At 43.3% G+C, this 18925-nt stretch overlaps 1 protein-coding gene across 2 annotated transcripts in view; it reads right to left on the bottom strand.

The window, feature by feature from the left end:
- Positions 1–3978: 3978 nt before the first annotated feature.
- Positions 3979–18925, bottom strand: part of LOC124044031 (ubiquitin-conjugating enzyme E2 E3-like) — a 39980-nt gene continuing 25033 nt past the window's right edge. The window contains exons 5-6 of one of the 2 annotated variants that reach the window (XM_046363344.1): positions 11107–11254; positions 3979–4901 (exon numbers count right to left, since the gene is read on the bottom strand). In XM_046363344.1, the coding sequence (XP_046219300.1) occupies positions 4804–4901; positions 11107–11254 (246 nt within the window). In that variant the 3' untranslated portion in view covers positions 3979–4803. The remainder of the gene's footprint in view (positions 4902–11106; positions 11255–18925) is intronic. The other variant, XM_046363343.1, reaches the window with a different exon arrangement.

Raw genomic sequence — 18925 nt, 5'->3', positions numbered from 1 at the left:
ATGCTGGCAGAGAGGGGTCGGGTGTGATCCTGCTGACAGAGAGGTGTCGGGTGTGATCATGCTGGCAGAGAGGGGTCGGGTGTATTCATGCTGACAGAGTGGGGTCGGGTGTATTCATGCTGACAGAGAGGGGTCGGTGTGATTATGCTGACAGAGAGGGGTCGGGTGTGATCATGCTGACAGAGAGGGGTCGGGTGTATTCATGCTGACAGAGAGGGGCCGGGTGTGATCATGCTGACAGAGAGGTGTCGGGTGTGATCTTGCTGACAGAGAGGGGTCGGGTGTATTCATGCTGACAGAGAGGGGTCGGGTGTGATCATGCTGACAGAGAGGGGTCGGGTGTGATCATGCTGACAGAGAGGGGTCGGGTGTGATCATGCTGACAGAGAGGGGTCGGGTGTGATCATGCTGACAGAGAGGGGTCGGGTGTGATCATGCTGACAGAGAGGGGTCGGGTGTGATCTTGCTGACAGAGAGGGGTCGGGTGTATTCATGCTGACAGAGAGGGGTCGGGTGTGATCATGCTGACAGAGAGGGGTCGGGTGTGATCATGCTGACAGAAAGGGGTCGGGTGTGATCATGCTGACAGAAAGGGGTCGGGGGTGATCTTGCTGACAGAGAGGTGTCGGGTGTATTCATGCTGACAGAGAGGTGTCGGGTGTGATCATGCTGACAGAGAGGGGTCGGGTGTGATCATGCTGACAGAGAGGGGTCGAGTGTGATCATGATGACAGAGAGGGGTCGGGTGTGATCATGCTGATAGAGAGGGGTTGGGTGTGATCATGCTGACAGAGAGGGGTCGGGTGTGATCATGCTGACAGAGAGGGGTCGGGTGTGATCATGCTGACAGAGAGGGGTCGGGTGTGATCTTGCTGACAGAGAGGTGTCGGGTGTATTCATGCTGACAGAGAGGTGTCGGGTGTGATCATGCTGACAGAGAGGGGTCGGGTGTGATCATGCTGACAGAGAGGGGTCGGGTGTGATCATGCTGATAGAGAGGGGTCGGGTGTGATCATGCTGACAGAGAGGGGTCGGGTGTGATCATGCTGACAGAGAGGTGTCTGCTCTACTGTATCCCTTCCCACTGGGCTCCATCACCACAAGAAAGGAGGGAAGGTGCCCCTGCCCACTGGAGTCAATTCTCAACACACCTATATCTATCTAAATATGCTCCATTTAATGTAAATTATCATTTGAAATGGTTCTAATGTGTCAATTAATCGAATAAATACCGCACAAAACATGAAACTTATCTCTAATATTAATGCCTTAACACATAAAACAACTAGGTGAGATGTCCATCATGATCCCTTACGGATACAGTCAGTAATACAATTGTCTGGATTTCAGCACTAGATTGGAACAGTTTGTCCAGCTCTCATATATCACGCTGACAGACCATCCAGTATTTCCCACGTCTACATTAATCACTGTTCTGCCTATTAGCTCTGAAGGGTATAAAAGGCCTAAAAGGCAAAAGGCCTCCCTCACTCTCCGCTGAATACATACAGACATGCACGCTCGCTTGTAGGCATGCACACACACAAAGAGAGAAACACACACACACACAGGAGAGGAATACCACACACTCACACACAGAGGTGGGAAAGGCCACACTCTCCATTGAATTCCTCTGAGAGAGCAGGACTGATGCCTCACTGCCGAGCCTTACGGCATGCCCTGCCCTCTGCTGCCTACCAGCCATATAGATTATTTCAGTCTGTGTGTGTATTCATGTGTGTGTAACTAATATACACTGAGTGTACAAAACATTAGGAACACCTTCTGAATATTGAGTTGCACCCGCTTTTGCCCTCAGAACAGCCTCAATTAGTCAGGGCATGGACTCCACAAGGTGTCGAAAGCATTTCACAGGGATGATGGCTCATTTTGGCTCCAATTCTTCCCAGAGTTGTGTCAAGTTGGATGTCCTTTGGGTGGTGGACCATTCTTGATACACAAGGGAAACTGTGGAGTGTGAAAAGCCCAGCAGAGTTGCAGTTCTTAACACACTTAAACTTTGCAAATAGAATGATTTACTCTCTTCTCAGGATTCACATTTATGTTCCTATCTCCCTACACAGCGTAATTCATTGTTATACACAATGTGAAAACTGATTAAGATTTTCAACTAGCCATTAATCTGATAAGCATATTTTCCCATAGAAAGTCAGATAAATCATACAGACAATTTGAGCAATTATCTACAAAATATAAAAACATTTTGTGTCATATTTGATACAGTAGACAATCACACAGCAAGAAATCAGTAAGTTTCTCAGAGCATCATATCAACACCTCTTCATTAAACCAGCAACATACCATAGATATATGATCATACAGGGTACTCAATATAGGACAAGACCATTATATGATACAGTATTATAATACAGTATTGGTCTCTCCCAGATACAGTGCCTTTGAAAAGTATTTAAACCCCTTGACTTTTTCCACATTGTTAGGTTACAGCCTTATTCTGTAATAAGGCTGTAATTCTTCCATTTAAGAATGGTGGAGGCCACTGTGTTCTTGGGGACCTTCATTGCTGCAGAAATGTTTTGGTACCCTTCCCCAGATCTATGCCTCGACACAATCCATGGCTTGGTTTTTGCTCTGACGTGCACTGTCAACTTTGGGACCTTATATAGACAGGTGTATGCCTTTCCAAATCATGTCCAATCAATTGAATTTACCACAGGTGGACTCCAATCAAGTTGTAGAAACATCTCAAAGACGATCAATGGAAACAGGATGCACCTGAGCTCAATTTCGAGTCTCATAGCAAACAGTCTGAATACTTATATAAATAAGGTATTTCTGTTTTTTCATATTTCACTTTGTCATTATGGGGTATTGTGTGTAGATTGCTGAGGATGTTTTTTTATTCATCAATATTAGAATAAGGCTGTAATGTAACAAAATGAGGAGAAAGTCAAGGGGTCTGAATACTTTCCAAAGGAACTGTATGTGTGTAGTTCAAAGAAACAACCACAAGGGGGAGGTCTAACTTTGAGTGGGGGTAAAGCACCGCCATGGGGTGAAGCTGCCTCTCGATACAAATCTAGGATCAGCTTGCCCTACCCACATCCTAACCTCAACCATTGAGGCAAAACACACAACTGACCCCAGACCAGCATCTAGGGTTAACTTGGCCTTACTCCTACAGCACCCATAAAAGGAATTCTTCCATCCATCTCCAGAATATCAATATGACACATTATACTCAAGACCAGAGGACATCGACCTCTCACTGCACTGTTGAGGTTAGACAATTTGGAAAATTTGCCTGAACACTGACAGCAGCTACTCTTCAAAGACCGTCTCTCAAACCACACATCAAACAAGTCTGAGATCGAGAGAGAATACAGAAAAAACCACATAAATAAACCAGAAACCTGTGTCTTTGTGTATAGAGTGAAGAGACTGATAGCTAATATACAGATAACAGTATATCTACAGTTTACATACGAAATCTACTATAGCTACTAACGTCTACTTCAATAGCATTTATCAGTTTCTCTCTCTTTCCAGCCCCAAATGTATTTCTTTTTTATCCTCATAGGATTGAACTTCAAGAGAGAGCTGCATCTGTTCCCCACCGATGTGAATCTGCTATTTTAGCTGCACTTTAAGTCTAGGTCGATTTGAGCACTGTCTTTTCCTACACACACCAGTCCTGGTAGGGTAAAAGGAGTAGAATCACTATGGCATTATACACCCCAAGAGATAACAGGATGGCAGTTTGCATATCAGTAGTTCTGAGTGACTACTGTATCTCTATGCAACATAATGACAATGTCCTGTTCATTTCCCGGGGGACGGGTCCTCTCATTATGCATACTGGGCCTGAACAAATTGAGCTTTTGTCTGCATCCCAAATGGCACCCTTTTCCCTTATGTGGTTCACTTATTTTCTTTTACCAGGGCACATAGGGCTTTGTCAAAAGAAGTGTGCTATATAGGGAATATGGTGCCATTCTGGATGTACCCCAGGTTATTGAATGCCAGCTGCCAAGTCGATCATCCAATAGTTTACACTGTACAACTCAACCCTTGGGACAAGTTTATTGTGTTTTGGGGATGTTACAGTGGTGGCTCATCTTTTGCTGCACTACAAAAAGGTTGAAATGAAATCTTGTTTTCATTACAAATTGACAAAGGTAAAACAGTCACAACAGTATAATGTAACTACATAAGTGGAAATGGGTGTCTGGCGTTCATATAAATGACATCATCTTCTCTAATAATCTACAACAGCTAGTTGTTTTTCTTCTTTAACTTCATACAGATAATGGAGAAGGCTAAAATGCACCATAATATTTGGTTGAGGAATAGTTTCCTTTATTACATCACAAAATACATTTGATTTTTTAATATCCCAAAGAAGCAAGACTTGCAAGTAGAGGCATTTAAACATAGCTAAAATCTACAGCTACAAAATTCTACTCCAATATACATTTACCTGTTGTTGGGCATTGTCTTCCGACAGATGGCGTCATTCTAACGCCCTGTGTTGCCATGAACTATCAGTAGTGCAGACGGAGACGCAGCTGCGCTATCTGACGTGAGACAATGCCTGTTGGGGTCTGCTTATCTCTCGGTCTCTCTTCAGACCCAGTCCTCATAGCAGGGTCAAATGCGGAGGAGTAGAATCAGTAATCAGACAGATACACAGAAGTCCATATTGTAAAGGCTATAAAGATTTGTTGCACAATGTGACGTCGCCTCCGGGACCTTCACACTGCAGGCAGAGGGGCTGGGGGGACGGGGGGTCAGACAGGACGGGGTCGGGAGTCGTGACCTCTATGTGGCGTATCTCTTGGTCCACTGTCGGGCTATCCTGTCATGCTCGGCTCTGTTGGTCAGGTACTGAGTGGCAATGCTACCAACCAGAGGGTCCGCTGAGGAGAGGAGAAGACAGGAAGAGAGATGAGCAATGCATTAGTAAGAGGGCTGCCTAAGTCTAACATTTAATTTTATTGAACATTTATTGCTACAGGTTTTAAAGCAAAGGCTGCCGCATGCAAGTATAAGCAGTGGCGGTTCTGGCTTGTATGGCTCCCTGGGCGGACCCCCCCCCCCCATAAAGTATATACAAAAATAAGACTCATTAAGATCAACAGAAAGTAATAAAGACAAATAGAAACAGATGTGTGTTGATTTGGCACTCGAGCATCAATACATTATCCATCAATACATTATCCATCAATACATTATCCATCAATACATTATCCATCCCTCAACACTGTCAACCAAGAGTCAAAACCAAACCAATTCACCTTGGTGATGTGCAGACTGGTTTTATATTCTTCTTAACAATTTCGCGCAAACCAGAAAAGAATGCAACAATATGTCTGTGAAACTATATAGTCACAGTATTATGAATGAATTGTGGTTTATTTGGTAGCATTTCGAAATTGTGACATATTTTTCTAATTGCATTAGTAAATGCAAACTACAATCAGGGGGCCCACTCCGACAAGGTTAATTGACCCACAATCCCACATGGTGACGTGATGTGCAAATGAGCGATAGAAAACCTATTGTGAAAATGTCGCCATTCCAATATTTTTTGTGTGGGTGCCCGGTGCCACCCCCGGCAAGATGCCACTCAGGGCGGCTGCCCATGACTCCTATACCTAAACCCGCCACTGGGGAGAAGTGTTGCTTGAACAATCTTACTTCTACTTTCCAAAGTGAGGCAGGATTTATTTCTATAAAAGAAACCAACTTGCTCAACTTGGGCTCCCTTCAATGTGCAAATATGCAGGTCCTTAGGATCAATATAACAAGGCCTAGAAAACAACAAACTTCATTTTATTAGCATTTAGGACTGATTTAAGATCAGTAAGCGATTTTTGAACTGATTCAAACCATGCTGAAGGTCACGTAAGGCCTGCTGTACTGAGAGGGCACAGGAGTAAACAACTGTATCATCTGTGTAAAGATATCAATGTTACAGGTTTTAACAGACAGACCAATATTATTTATACAAATAATGAAGAGAACATGGCCCAAAATTGTCCTCTGCGGCACACCTTTCGTAATATTGAGGAAACTTGATTTGATACTGTCAGTAAGCAGACATTGGGTCCTGTCTGTTGGACAGTTCTTGAACCAATTGCAAGATGTCTGATCTAGGCCTATTTCAGACAACCTTTGAACAAGTAAGCAATGGTCAACCATATCAAATGCCTTCAACAGGTCAATAAATAAGGTAGCACAATGGTTTTTATGGTCTAAACCAGGTATTCCCAAACACGTGCAAAGCCGCCGGGGGTACGCCAAACAAAAATGTGATTCACATTTAAAAAAACATCTTTTTACATCTTTTTTTTCTTCACATTTTCAAACAGTCCATTTATATTTTCCAATATACACTTGGGTGAGGTTTTTTTCTCGCTTGAGTACCCTTGTTTCACTGCCAAAAATAAAAATAAACAATTTAGTGTTCAGCGAAATAACAACACTATGTCAAATACAGTTAGCCTAGTCAAATAACTAACATCCAGTCACATTAACCGTTACTCTCTCATGGGAATTTCACTAACGGTCCGTATGTAGCCAAACGTAGCTGCTGCTCATGTTGGTATCTGTACTGATGTCGCAAAAGCCATGACAGGGAGACATAGTGGAGTGGTAACGCGCGTGCAAGCAGTTGCTCCCGGCAACACTTGTTACACTGCAGCATCCACCGAGAGGCTCTTGCTGCCAAGGGAATGTCTGACAGCTTGAAAGACATTTTGGACACTACAGTGAAAATGGTTAACTTTGTTAAAGCAAGGCCCCTGAACTCCCATGTATTTTCTGCATTATGCAATTATATGGGAAGTGACCATGTTAACACTTTTACAACATACAGAAGTACGCTGGTTAACGAGGGGCAAAGTCTTGACACGCTTTTTTGAATTGAGAGACGAGCTTAAAGTTTTCTTTACTGACCATAATTTTCACTTGTCTGACCGCTTGCATGAAGGACGAGTTTCTCACACAACTGGCCTATCTAGGTGATGTTTTTATTCGCCTGAATGATCTGAATCTAGGATTACAGGGACTCTCCCCAACTATATTCAATGTGGGGGACAAAATTGAGGCTATGATTAAGAAGTTGGAGCTATTCTACGTCTGCATTAACAAGGACAACACACAGGTCTTTCCATCATTGTATAATTTTTTGTGTGCAAATGAACTCAACCTTACGGACAATGTCAAATGTGATATAGTGAAGCACCTGAGTGAGTTGGGTGCGCAACTACGCAGGTACTTTCCCGAAACGGATGACACAAACAACTGGATTCATTATCCCTTCCATGCCCTGCCTCCAGTCTTACTGATATCTGAACAAGAGAGCCTCATCGAAATTGCAACAAGTGGTTCTGAGATAATGTTATTTAATCAGAAGCCACTGCCAGATTTCTGGATAGGGCGGTGCTCAGAGTTTCTTGCCTTAGCAAATCGTGCTGTCAAGACACTGATGCCCTTTGCAACCATGTACCTATTTAAGAGTGGATTCTCTGCCCTCACTAGTATGACAACTAAATACAGGCACAGACTGTGTGTGGAAAATTATTTAAAACGGAGACTCTCTCCAATACAACCCAACATTGCAGAGTTATGTGCATCCTTTCAAGCACACCCTTCTCATTTTTGATGAACAAATAAGGTTTTATATGCAAGATCGCTAAATAAAGAGCAAAATTATTGATTATTATTATATTACTATTTGTGCCCTGGACCTATAAGAGCTCTTTGTCACTTCCCATGAGCCGAGTTGTGACAAAAACTCACACTCATTCTTCTGTTTAATAAATGTATCATACAGTGTGTGTGGCAGGCTTACAATGATGGCAAAAACAACATTTGACAGTGCGCTGACCCTGGTGCTGGAGGGGGTACACAGCTGGAGGTTGAATGTTTGAAGGGGTAAGGGACTATAAAAAGTTTGGGAACCACTGTTCTAAACAACACAGCACATCATCTTAGACAAGTATAGCCACTGAAACAGTGCTATGTCCCGGTCTTAAACCAGACTGGTGCAGTGCTATGTCCTGGTCTAAATCCAGACTGGTGCAATGCTATGTCCTGGTCTAAATCCAGACTAGTGCAGTGCTATGTCCTGGTCTAAATCCAGACTAGTGCAGTGCTATGTCCAGGTCTAAATCCAGACTAGTGCAGTGCTATGTCCAGGTCTAAATCCAGACTAGTGCAGTGCTATGTCCTGGTCTTAAACCAGACTGGCGCAGTGCTATGTCCTGGTCTAAATCCAGACTGGTGCAGTGCTATGTCCTGGTCTAAATCCAGACTAGTGCAGTGCTATGTCCAGGTCTAAATCCAGACTGGTGCAGTGCTATGTCCAGGTCTTAAACCTGACTAGTGCAGTGCTATGTCCTGGTCTTAAACCAGACTAGTGCAGTGCTATGTCCAGGTCTTAATCCAGACTGGTGCAGTGCTATGTCCAGGTCTAAAACCAGACTAGTGCAGTGCTATGTCCAGGTCTAAATCCAGACTGGTGCAGTGCTATGTCCAGGTCTTAAACCTGACTAGTGCAGTGCTATGTCCAGGTCTTAAACCTGACTAGTGCAGTGCTATGTCCAGGTCTTAAACCAGACTGGTGCAGTGCTATGTCCAGGTCTTAAACCAGACTGGTGCAGTGCTATGTCCAGGTCTTAAACCAGACTGGTGCAGTGCTATGTCCAGGTCTTAAACCAGACTGGTGCAGTGCTATGTCCTGGTCTAAATCCAGACTGGTGCAGTGCTATGTCCAGGTCTTAAACCAGACTGGTGCAGTGCTATGTCCTGGTCTAAATCCAGACTGGTGCAGTGCTATGTCCTGGTCTAAATCCAGACTAGTGCAGTGCTATGTCCAGGTCTAAATCCAGACTAGTGCAGTGCTATGTCCAGGTCTTAAACCAGACTGGTGCAGTGCTATGTCCAGGTCTTAAACCAGACTGGTGCAGTGCTATGTCCAGGTCTTAAACCAGACTGGTGCAGTGCTATGTCCTGGTCTAAATCCAGACTAGTGCAGTGCTATGTCCAGGTCTTAAACCAGACTGGTGCAGTGCTATGTCCAGGTCTTAAACCAGACTGGTGCAGTGCTATGTCCTGGTCTAAATCCAGACTGGTGCAGTGCTATGTCCAGGTCTTAAACCAGACTGGTGCAGTGCTATGTCCTGGTCTTAAACCTGACTAGTGCAGTGCTATGTCCAGGTCTTAAACCAGACTGGTGCAGTGCTATGTCCAGGTCTTAAACCTGATTGGTGCAGTGCTATGTCCAGGTCTTAAACCTGATTGGTGCAGCGCTATGTCCAGGTCTAAATCCAGACTAGTGCAGTGCTATGTCCAGGTCTTAAACCAGACTGGTGCAGTGCTATGTCCAGGTCTTAAACCTGATTGGTGCAGCGCTATGTCCAGGTCTAAATCCAGACTAGTGCAGTGCTATGTCCAGGTCTAAATCCAGACTGGTGCAGTGCTATGTCCAGGTCTAAATCCAGACTAGTGCAGTGCTATGTCCAGGTCTTAAACCAGACTAGTGCAGAGCTATGTCCAGGTCTTAAACCTGATTGGTGCAGTGCTATGTCCAGGTCTTAAACCAGACTGATGCAGTGCTATGTCCAGGTCTAAAACCAGACTGGTGCAGTGCTATGTCCTGGTCTAAAACCAGACCAGTGCAGTGCTATGTCCAGGTCTTAAACCAGACTGGTGCAGTGATATGTCCTGGTCTAAAACCAGACTAGTGCAGTGCTATGTCCAGGTCTTAAACCAGACTGGTGCAGTACTATGTCCTGGTCTTAAACCAGACTAGTGCAGTGCTATGTCCAGGTCTTAATCCAGACTGGTGCAGTGCTATGTCCTGGTCTTAATCCAGACTGGTGCAGTGCTATGTCCTGGTCTTAATCCAGACTGGTGCAGTGCTATGTCCAGGTCTAAATCCAGACTGGTGCAGTGCTATGTCCAGGTCTAAATCCAGACTGGTGCAGTGCTATGTCCAGGTCTTAAACCAGACTGGTGCAGTGATGTGTCCAGGTTTAAAACCAGACTGGTGCAGTGCTATGTCCAGGTCTAAATCCAGACTGGTGCAGTGCTATGTCCTGGTCTTAAACCAGACTGGTGCAGTGCTATGTCCAGTAAACCAGACCAGGTCTTAAAACCAGACTAGTGCAGTGCTATGTCCTGGTCTAAAACCAGACTGGTGCAGTGCTATGTCCAGGTCTAAAACCTGAATGGTGCAGTGCTATGTTCAGGTCTTAAACCTGACTAGTGCAGTGCTATGTCCAGGTCTTAAGCCAGACTAGTGCAGTGCTATGTCCTGGTCTAAAACCAGACTGGTGCAGTGCTATGTCCAGGTCTAAAACCAGAATGGTGCAGTGCTATGTCCAGGTCTTAAACCTGATTGGTGCAGTGCTATGTCCTGGTCTAAAACCAGACTGGTGCAGTGCTATGTCCAGGTCTTAAGCCAGACTAGTGCAGTGCTATGTCCTGGTCTAAAACCAGACTGGTGCAGTGCTATGTCCAGGTCTAAAACCTGATTGGTGCTCATTAAGAATAGAATGAGAAGTTTAAAAAGTTCTAAGCTGAAAATGAGCCAGGGACTCTAAAACTTTGTAACCTGGACTCCATCACTTCCTTGATTACCTGCCCTATATATGTCATTCCCTTTGGTTCCTTCCCCAGGCATCATTGGTTGTGTTTCTGTTTCTGTGTCATGTCTGTGTGTTGTTCGTGGTTTCTTGTTTTGTATTATGTTACGTTTATTTATTAAAACACTCACTCCCTGAACTTGCTTCCCGACTCTCAGCGCACTCGTTACAGGTAAGAGGGTGACCTTAGATAACCAAGTCTCTCAAGGCAGGCAAACAGGATTACTTAGTTAGAAAATGTTTAGAAACGACTTCATTCAAGTAGAAATTAAAGCATGCATCAAGGTAGAATAATGTTTTCTGGCTGTCCACGTCTGACACAGCACAAACATTCTAAAACTCAATTGCAGTGTAATGTATTTGGTTTGACTCCCTGCCATAGAGAACCCGTGTCACTCACCAGGGTTACAGTCTAACGTGTACAGTATATCTACTGTAAGTCTGATTGGTTGACCGTTGCGTCACTCACCAGGGTTGCAGTCTGTGAGCAGGGAGCAGATGGACAGCAGCACCTTGGAGATGGTGAGGGCGGGGCTCCAGTTGTCTTTCAGGATATCCAGGCAGATCACCCCCTGGCTGTTGATATTACAGTGGTAGATCCTAGTGCGGAACGTCACCTAGGAAACAACACAAAGTAGATCAAGATCACAGACAGATCATCCCGACTGTTGATTCTATGGTCGTAGAACCTAGTGTGGGACGTAACTTAAGAGACCACAGGAAGTAGATCCTGGCTAGGAAACAACCCAGACAGACAGCTCAGTACTCCCTGATTGGTGTTTTACTGTTGTAAATCCTCGAATGGAAATTGACCTGTGTAAAAGGAAGAAATCATGAAACACATTCAGGCTTTATCAGCCAGCCAGGCAGATAAAATAAGCTACAGTGTTAACAATGGGGTCAACGATAAAGCATGCAAGGATTACGGTTACTGTAATTCACCAGCAAAACCTTTAACTGTTTCCAGTCGACAAGAAGCATTGTGTCAAAGGAGCTAGAACATTGCCAATCCACACCTCCCAGTCTGCAGATTTTTTTATTTAACCTTCATTTAACTAGGCAAGTCAGTTAAGAACAAATTCTTATTTACAATGACGCTGGGCCAATTGTGCGCCGCCCTATGGGACTTCCAATCACAGCCGGTTGTGATACAGATACTATACTCACCTAAACCTCACAAAGCTAAACCACACATTCTTAACCTTTCACCATGTCCCAACATTTGCCCTTATAAACAGAAAAACATAATTAAGACACCATAGATGAGAGACAGGGAGACCACAGGCCAGGAGCAAATGGTGCGTGAACATCTATTAACCTTTCCATACAATCTCAAGTAGGGCCATGGCCGGTGACATATGCTTAAACTTGGACTCTTAACATCCCATTGAAGCCTTCTCCCTCTGAGCAGACCTTCTGCGTCCCAAATAAAATAACACCCTATATAGTGCCCTACTTGTCAATAGTAGTGCGTTATATAGGGAATAGGGTGCTATTTTGGACAAAGTCCTTAATGCAAGGAAAACCAATTAGACAAGGCACGGAGGATGATCTTAATGATACCACTGGCTGTGGTTATGCCTTTGACATGAGCGAGCAAGAGCGAGAGAGAAAGCGAGAGGGAGAGAGAGTGTGTGAGAGTGTGAGAGAGAGAGAGTGTGAGAGAGAGAGAGAGTGAGTGAGAGAGTGAGTGAGTGAGTGAGTGAGTGAGTGAGTGAGTGAGTGAGAGTGAGAGAATATACGAGGTCTGAAGTCATCTGCCTTTGGCCTAAAGAGCAGGAACCCAGGAAGAAATTGTTGGAGATACAGCCATTGTCATCCTACAAGAAACCTGGTATAAAGGAGACGGGCTCACTGATTGCCCTCTAGGTTACAGAGAACTGGTAGTCCCATCCACCAAACTACCAGGTGTGAAACAGGGAAGAGACTCAGGGGGTATGCTAACTTGGTATAGAGCAGACCTAACCCACTCTATTAAATTAGTCAAAACAGGAACATTTTACATATGGCTTGAAATTAATATAGAAATGATCTCAACAGAGAAAAATGTCCTCATGTGTGCTACATATATCCCCCAATAGAATACCCATACTTTAATAATAACAGCTTCTCCATCCTAGAGGGGGAGATAAACAATTGCCTGGCCCAGGGACATGTACTAGTCTGTGGCGACATAAATGCCAGAACTGGACAAGAACCTGACACCCTCAGCACACAGGGGAACAAACACTTAGTTGGAGGTGACAGCATTCCCTCACCCATATGCCCCCCTAGACACAACTACGACAACATAAACAACAACAATGGGTCACAACTCCTGCAGCTCTGTCGGACGCTGGGTATGTACATAGTCAATGGTAGGCTTCAAGGGGACTCCTACGGTAGGTACACCTATAACTCATCTCTTGGCAATAGTAATGTAGACTACTTTATCGCTTAGAGCGTTCACAGTCAGACCACAGATTACAGCAAAATCACACTCTACTGAAAAAAAGATATGCTCAATCATGAGGCTTCAAAGCCAAAGGAACTGAATAATATTAAGAAATGGTATAGATGGAAGGAAAGTAGTGCTGAAATCTACCAAATCACTATTAGGCAACAACAAATTAGACAGTTTCCTAGACAAAATGTTTCACTGTAATAGTGAAGGTGTAAACTAAACAGTATATTTGATCTTTCAGCTTCCTATCAAATCTACAAATGTCAAGCAGACAACCTAAGAAAACGAACAACAATGACAAATGGCTTGATGAAGAATGCAAAAAGCTAAGTAATTTTTTTAGAAACCCATCCAACCACAAAACATAGAGACCAAGAAATCCTGAGCCAGAATCACTAAAACAATACAGAAATACATGGAAAAGAAAGAACAGCAAGTCAGAAATCAGCTCAATGTAATTGAAGAATCCATAGAATCTAACCACCTCTGGGAAAATTGGAAAACTCTAAACAAAGAACAACACGAAGAGTTATCTATCCAAAACAGAGATATATGGATAAACCACTTCTCCAATCTTTTTGGCTCTAAAACAAAGAACAAACAGCAAAAACATAGACATGATCAAATACAAATCTTAGAATCAATTATTAAAGACTACCAGAACCCACTGGAGTCTCCAATTACATGGAAGTAAAACTACAGGACAAAATACAAACCCTGATTGATGGTATCCTTGAATGAAATAATAAAATATACAGACCACAAATGCCTATTGGCCATACTTAAACTCTTTAGCATCTTAAGGTATAGGGGGCAGCATTTTCACTTTTGGATAAATAGCGTGCCCAATATCAACTTCCTACTACTCATGCAAGGAATGTCATGTATTGTATTGTCATGTCTTGTCCCTGTGCTTTCTCTTCTCTTCGTTTCCCCCTGCTGGTCTTATTAGGTTTCTTTCTCTCTCTCTATTCCTCTCTCTCTCTATCGTTCCGTTCCTGCTCCCAGCTGTTCCTCATTCTCCTAACGACCTCGTTTACTCTTTCACACCTGTCCCCTATTTTGCCCTCTGATTAAGTCTCTATTTCTCTCTCTGTTTCTGCTTTTGTCCTTGTCGGATTCTTGTTTGCTGTTTGCTTTGCTTTTGTTCCGTCCAGTTGTATTCTGCCTCGTCACCAGATACTACGTGTGAGCAGGTGTCTCTATCCTCTACGGCCCGCGCCTACCCGAAGGGACCTGCAGTCTGTTGCCGCTAGCCCTGCAACTCTCCTCAACAACTAGAAGGGGGACTCTCCTGTTAAACTAGAGGATTTGTGTTTTCCCTGTTTGGACTTCCCCTGTAATGATTGAGGATTTATGTTTTCCCTGTTTGGACATTAAAAGACTCTGTTTCCGTTATATCGCTTTTGGGTCCTCACTCACCTGCATAACAAGGAATATAATATATGCATATTATTAGTAGATTTGGATAGAAAACACTCTGAAGTTTCTAAAACTGTTTGAAAACACTCTGAAGTTTCTAAATCATGTCTGTGAGTACAACAGAACGAATGTAGCAGGCAAAACCCAGAGGACTAACCGTTCAGAATTGTTTTTTTGTCTGTCTGTTCACTGAATTTTCATTGGCAAATGATATTTCTTAGGAACCTGTTTTCAGTGAGTTCTCATTGGGAAACAGTATTTCTTAGGAACTTGTTTTCCGTTCCTACCGCTTCCACTGGATGTCACCAGTCTTTGGAATTTGAGGTTATTCATTTGTGCAATGAAGAAGTAGGCCATCTAGAAACTGGGTAACACTGTTGAGAGTGCACAAGACGTGAAAAGTAGCTTGGTTTGTTGTCTTCCTGTATTGAACACCCGTCTACAATTTGAACGATTATTAACGTTTAAAAATACCTAAAGTTGTATTACAAAAGTAGTTTGAAATATTTTGGCAAAGTTTATAGGAAACTTTTGAAATAATTTGTAGTGACATTGTGTTTTTTGGAAGCTGTTTTTATCTGGATCAAACGCGTCAAATAAATGGACATTTGGATATATATGGATGGAATTAATCGAACAAAAGGACCAATTGTAATGTTTATGGGACATATTGGAGAGCCAATAAAAGAAGCTTGTCAAAGGTAATGCATGTTTTATATTTTATTTCTGTGATTTGTGTAGCGCCTGCAGGGTTGAAATATTCTACCCTCTTTGTTTACTATTGTGCTATCATCAGATTATAGCTTCTTATGCTTTTGCCAAAAACCTTTTTAAAATCTGACATGTTGGCTGGATTCACAACGAGTGTAGCTTTAATTGAGTATCTTACATGTGTGATTTAATGAAAGTTTGATTTTTATAAAGTTTTTTTAAATTTGCCGCACTGCATTTTCCCTGGATTTTTGCTCAAGTGGGACGCAACCGTCCCCTATCCTAAAGAGGTTAACATCATCCTCAGCTCTGGCATATTACGCCAAATTTTGGAACCAAGGATTGATCACATCAATCCACAAAAGTGGAGACAAATTTGACCCCACTACCGGATGTGCGTCAACAGTAACCTTGGGAAAATCCTCTGCATTATAATTAACAGCAGACTCATACATAGCCTCAGCGAAAACAATGTATTGAGCAAATGTCAAATTGGCTTTTTCCCAAATTACCGTGACAGACCACATATTCACCATGCACACCCTAATTGACAAACAAAGAAACAAACCAAAACAAAGACAAAGTCTTCTCATGCTTTGTTGATTTCAAAAAATCTTTTGACTCAATTTGGCATGAAGGCCTGCTATACAAATGGATGGAAATTGGTGTTGGGGGAAAAACATTATAAAATCCATGTACACAAACAACAAGTGTGCGGTTCAAATTGGCAAAAACACACACCAATTTCTTTCCACAGGGCCGGAGACTAGGATGCAGCTTAAGCCCCACCCTCTTCAACATAATTCACAAATTGTCGAGGGCTGCAGCACCCGGCCTCACCCTACTAGAATCTGAAGTCAAATGTCTACTGTTTGCTAATGATCTGGTGCTTCTGTCCCCAACAGTAGCACCTAGATATTCTGCACAGATTCTGTCAGACCTGGGCCCTGACAATAAATCTCAGTAAGACAAAAATAATGGTGTTCCAAAAAAGGTCCAGTTGCCAGGACCACGACTACAAATTCCATCTACACCGTTGCCCTAGAGTGCACAAAGAAAACGATAGATACCTCGGCCTAAACATCAGCGCCACAGGCAAATTCCACAAAGCTATCAACGATCTGAGAGACCAGGCAAGAAGGGCATTTCTTGCCATCAAAAGGGACATACAATTTGACACTGCAATTAGGATCTGGCTAAAAATACTTGAGTGATAGAACCCATTGCCCTTCACAGTTGCGAGGTCTGGGTTTCGCTCACCAACCAAGAATTCACAAAATGGGACAAACACCCAATTGAGACTCTGCATGCAGAATTCTGCAAAAAATATCCTCAGTGTATGACGTAAAACACCAAATAATGCATGCAGAGCAGAATTAGGCTGATACCCGCAAATTCTAGAAAAGAGCCGTTAAATTCCACAACCGCCCTAAAAGGAAGCGCTTCCCAAACCTACATCACCTACAGAAAAATGTACCTGGAGAAGAGCATCCTAAGCAAGCTGGTCCTGTGGCTCTGAGACCAAATCAAATCATGAGAAAACAAAAAAATAATTACTTGACACATTGAAAATGATTTACAAAGAAACTGAGCAAACTAGAATGCTATTTGTCCCTAAACAGAGAGTACACAGTGGCAGAATACCTAACTACTGTGACTGACCAAAAATTAAGGAAATCTTTGACTATGTGTGCGGTCTGGTCAGCGTGTGAGTCAGTCGGGTATCCCTTCACCTCCCTTTGTTATAATATCTTAGGTCTGACAGATGCTTACTAGACAACCATAATGCATTGTATGATGTCAACAAACATGGCACCACACATAGCTGGCTTAGCATTATCTCATCATAATCAGTACAACCTTCAAAAAAGTATTTTACACACATCATATGTGTCCATTACAATATAAGAAAGAATAGGAATACATGGTTTGTCACCAGTACTTGAAAATAAAACAGGAAATACATTATGCTCCATATATACATACGGTGTGCTACAGTAGAAACAACAACAAGATATACAGAAAATAAGGAACTTACTTTGATAGTCCAAAGTTATTATTTGTAAGAAAAACATCAATGAAGGCCAGGGGGAAAGGGTTTGCGCAAGGCCTGTTCTGACTAGAGATGCACAATGTCTTCCGGCGCCGACAGAGATCGCTTCGCGTTCCTAGGAAACTATGCAGTATTTTTTATTTTTTTTACGTGTTATTTCTTACATTGGTACACAAGGTAATCTTAGGTTTTATTACATAGTCAGGAGGAACTACTGAATATAAGAGCAACGTCAACTCACCATCATTACGACCAGGAATATGACTTTCCCGAAGCGGATCCTGTGTTTTGCCTTACACCCAGGACAATGGATCGGATCCCAGCCAGCAAGCCTAAACAACGTCGCCGTAAAAGGGGCAAACGAAGCGGTCTTCTGGTCAGGCTCCGGAGACGGGCACATCGCGCACCACTCCCTAGCATACCACTCGCCAATGTCCAGTCTCTTGACAACAAGGTTGATGAAATCCGAGCAAGGGTAGCATTCCAGAGAGACATCAGAGACTGTAACGTTCTTTGCTTCACGGAAACATGGCTCACTCGAGAGACGCTATCGGAGTCGGTGCAGCCAGCTGGCTTCTTCACACATCGCGCCAACAGAAACAAGCATCTTTCTGGTAAGAAGAGGGGCGGGGGGTATGCCTTATGATTAACGAGACGTGGTGTGATCATAACAACATACAGGAACTCAAGTGCTTCTATTTACATGACTGAGAATTCCTCACAATCAAATGTCGACCGCATTATCTTCCAAGGGAATTCTCTTCGATGATAATCACAGCCGTATATATTCCCCCCCAAGTAGACACATTGGTTGCCCTGAACAAACTTGATTTGACTCTATGTAAACTGGAAACCACATATCCTGAGGCTGCATTCATTGTAGCTGGGGATTTTAACAAGGCTAATCTGAAAACAAGACTCCCTAAATTCTATCAGCATATCGATTGTGGGGCTGGTAAAATCCTGGATCATTGTTATTCTACCTCCCCCGCCCTCCTTTCGGAAAAGCTGACCACGACTCAATTTTGTTGCTTCCAGCCTACAGACAGTAACTAAAACAAGAAGCTCCCGCACTCAGGTCTGTTCAATGCTGGTCCGACCAATCTGATTCCACGCTTCAAGACTGCTTTGATCACGTGGATTAAGATATGTTCCGCATTGCGTCCAACAACAACATTGACGAATATGCTGATTCGGTGAGCGAGTTCATTAGAAAGTGTTTCGGCGATGTCCTACCCACAGCAACTATTAAAACAGTCCCAAACCAGAAACAGTGGATTGATGGCAGCATTCGCACGAAACTGAAAGTGCGAACCACTGCTTTTAACCAGGGCAAGGTGACTGGAAAAATGACCTAATATAAACAGTGTAACTATTTCCTCCGCAAGGCAATCAAACAAGCTAAGCGTCAGTATAGAGACAAAGTAGAATCGCAATTCTACGGCTCAGACACAAGAGGTATGTGGCAGGGTCTACAGTCAATCACGGACTACAAAAAGAAAACCAGTCCCGTCGCGGACCAGGATGTCTTGCTCCCAGACAGACAAAATAACTTCTTTGCTCGCTTTGAGGACAATACAGTGCCACTGACATGGCCCGCTACAAAAACCTGCGGACTCCCCTTCACTGCAGCGACGTGAATGAAACATTTAAAAGGTG

The sequence above is a fragment of the Oncorhynchus gorbuscha genome, linkage group LG09 (genome assembly GCF_021184085.1).
Source record: "Oncorhynchus gorbuscha isolate QuinsamMale2020 ecotype Even-year linkage group LG09, OgorEven_v1.0, whole genome shotgun sequence".
Taxonomy (NCBI): Eukaryota; Metazoa; Chordata; class Actinopteri; order Salmoniformes; family Salmonidae; genus Oncorhynchus; species Oncorhynchus gorbuscha.
Note: the sequence above shows the minus strand (reverse complement) of the source record. Positions and strands in the feature narration are given on the sequence as shown.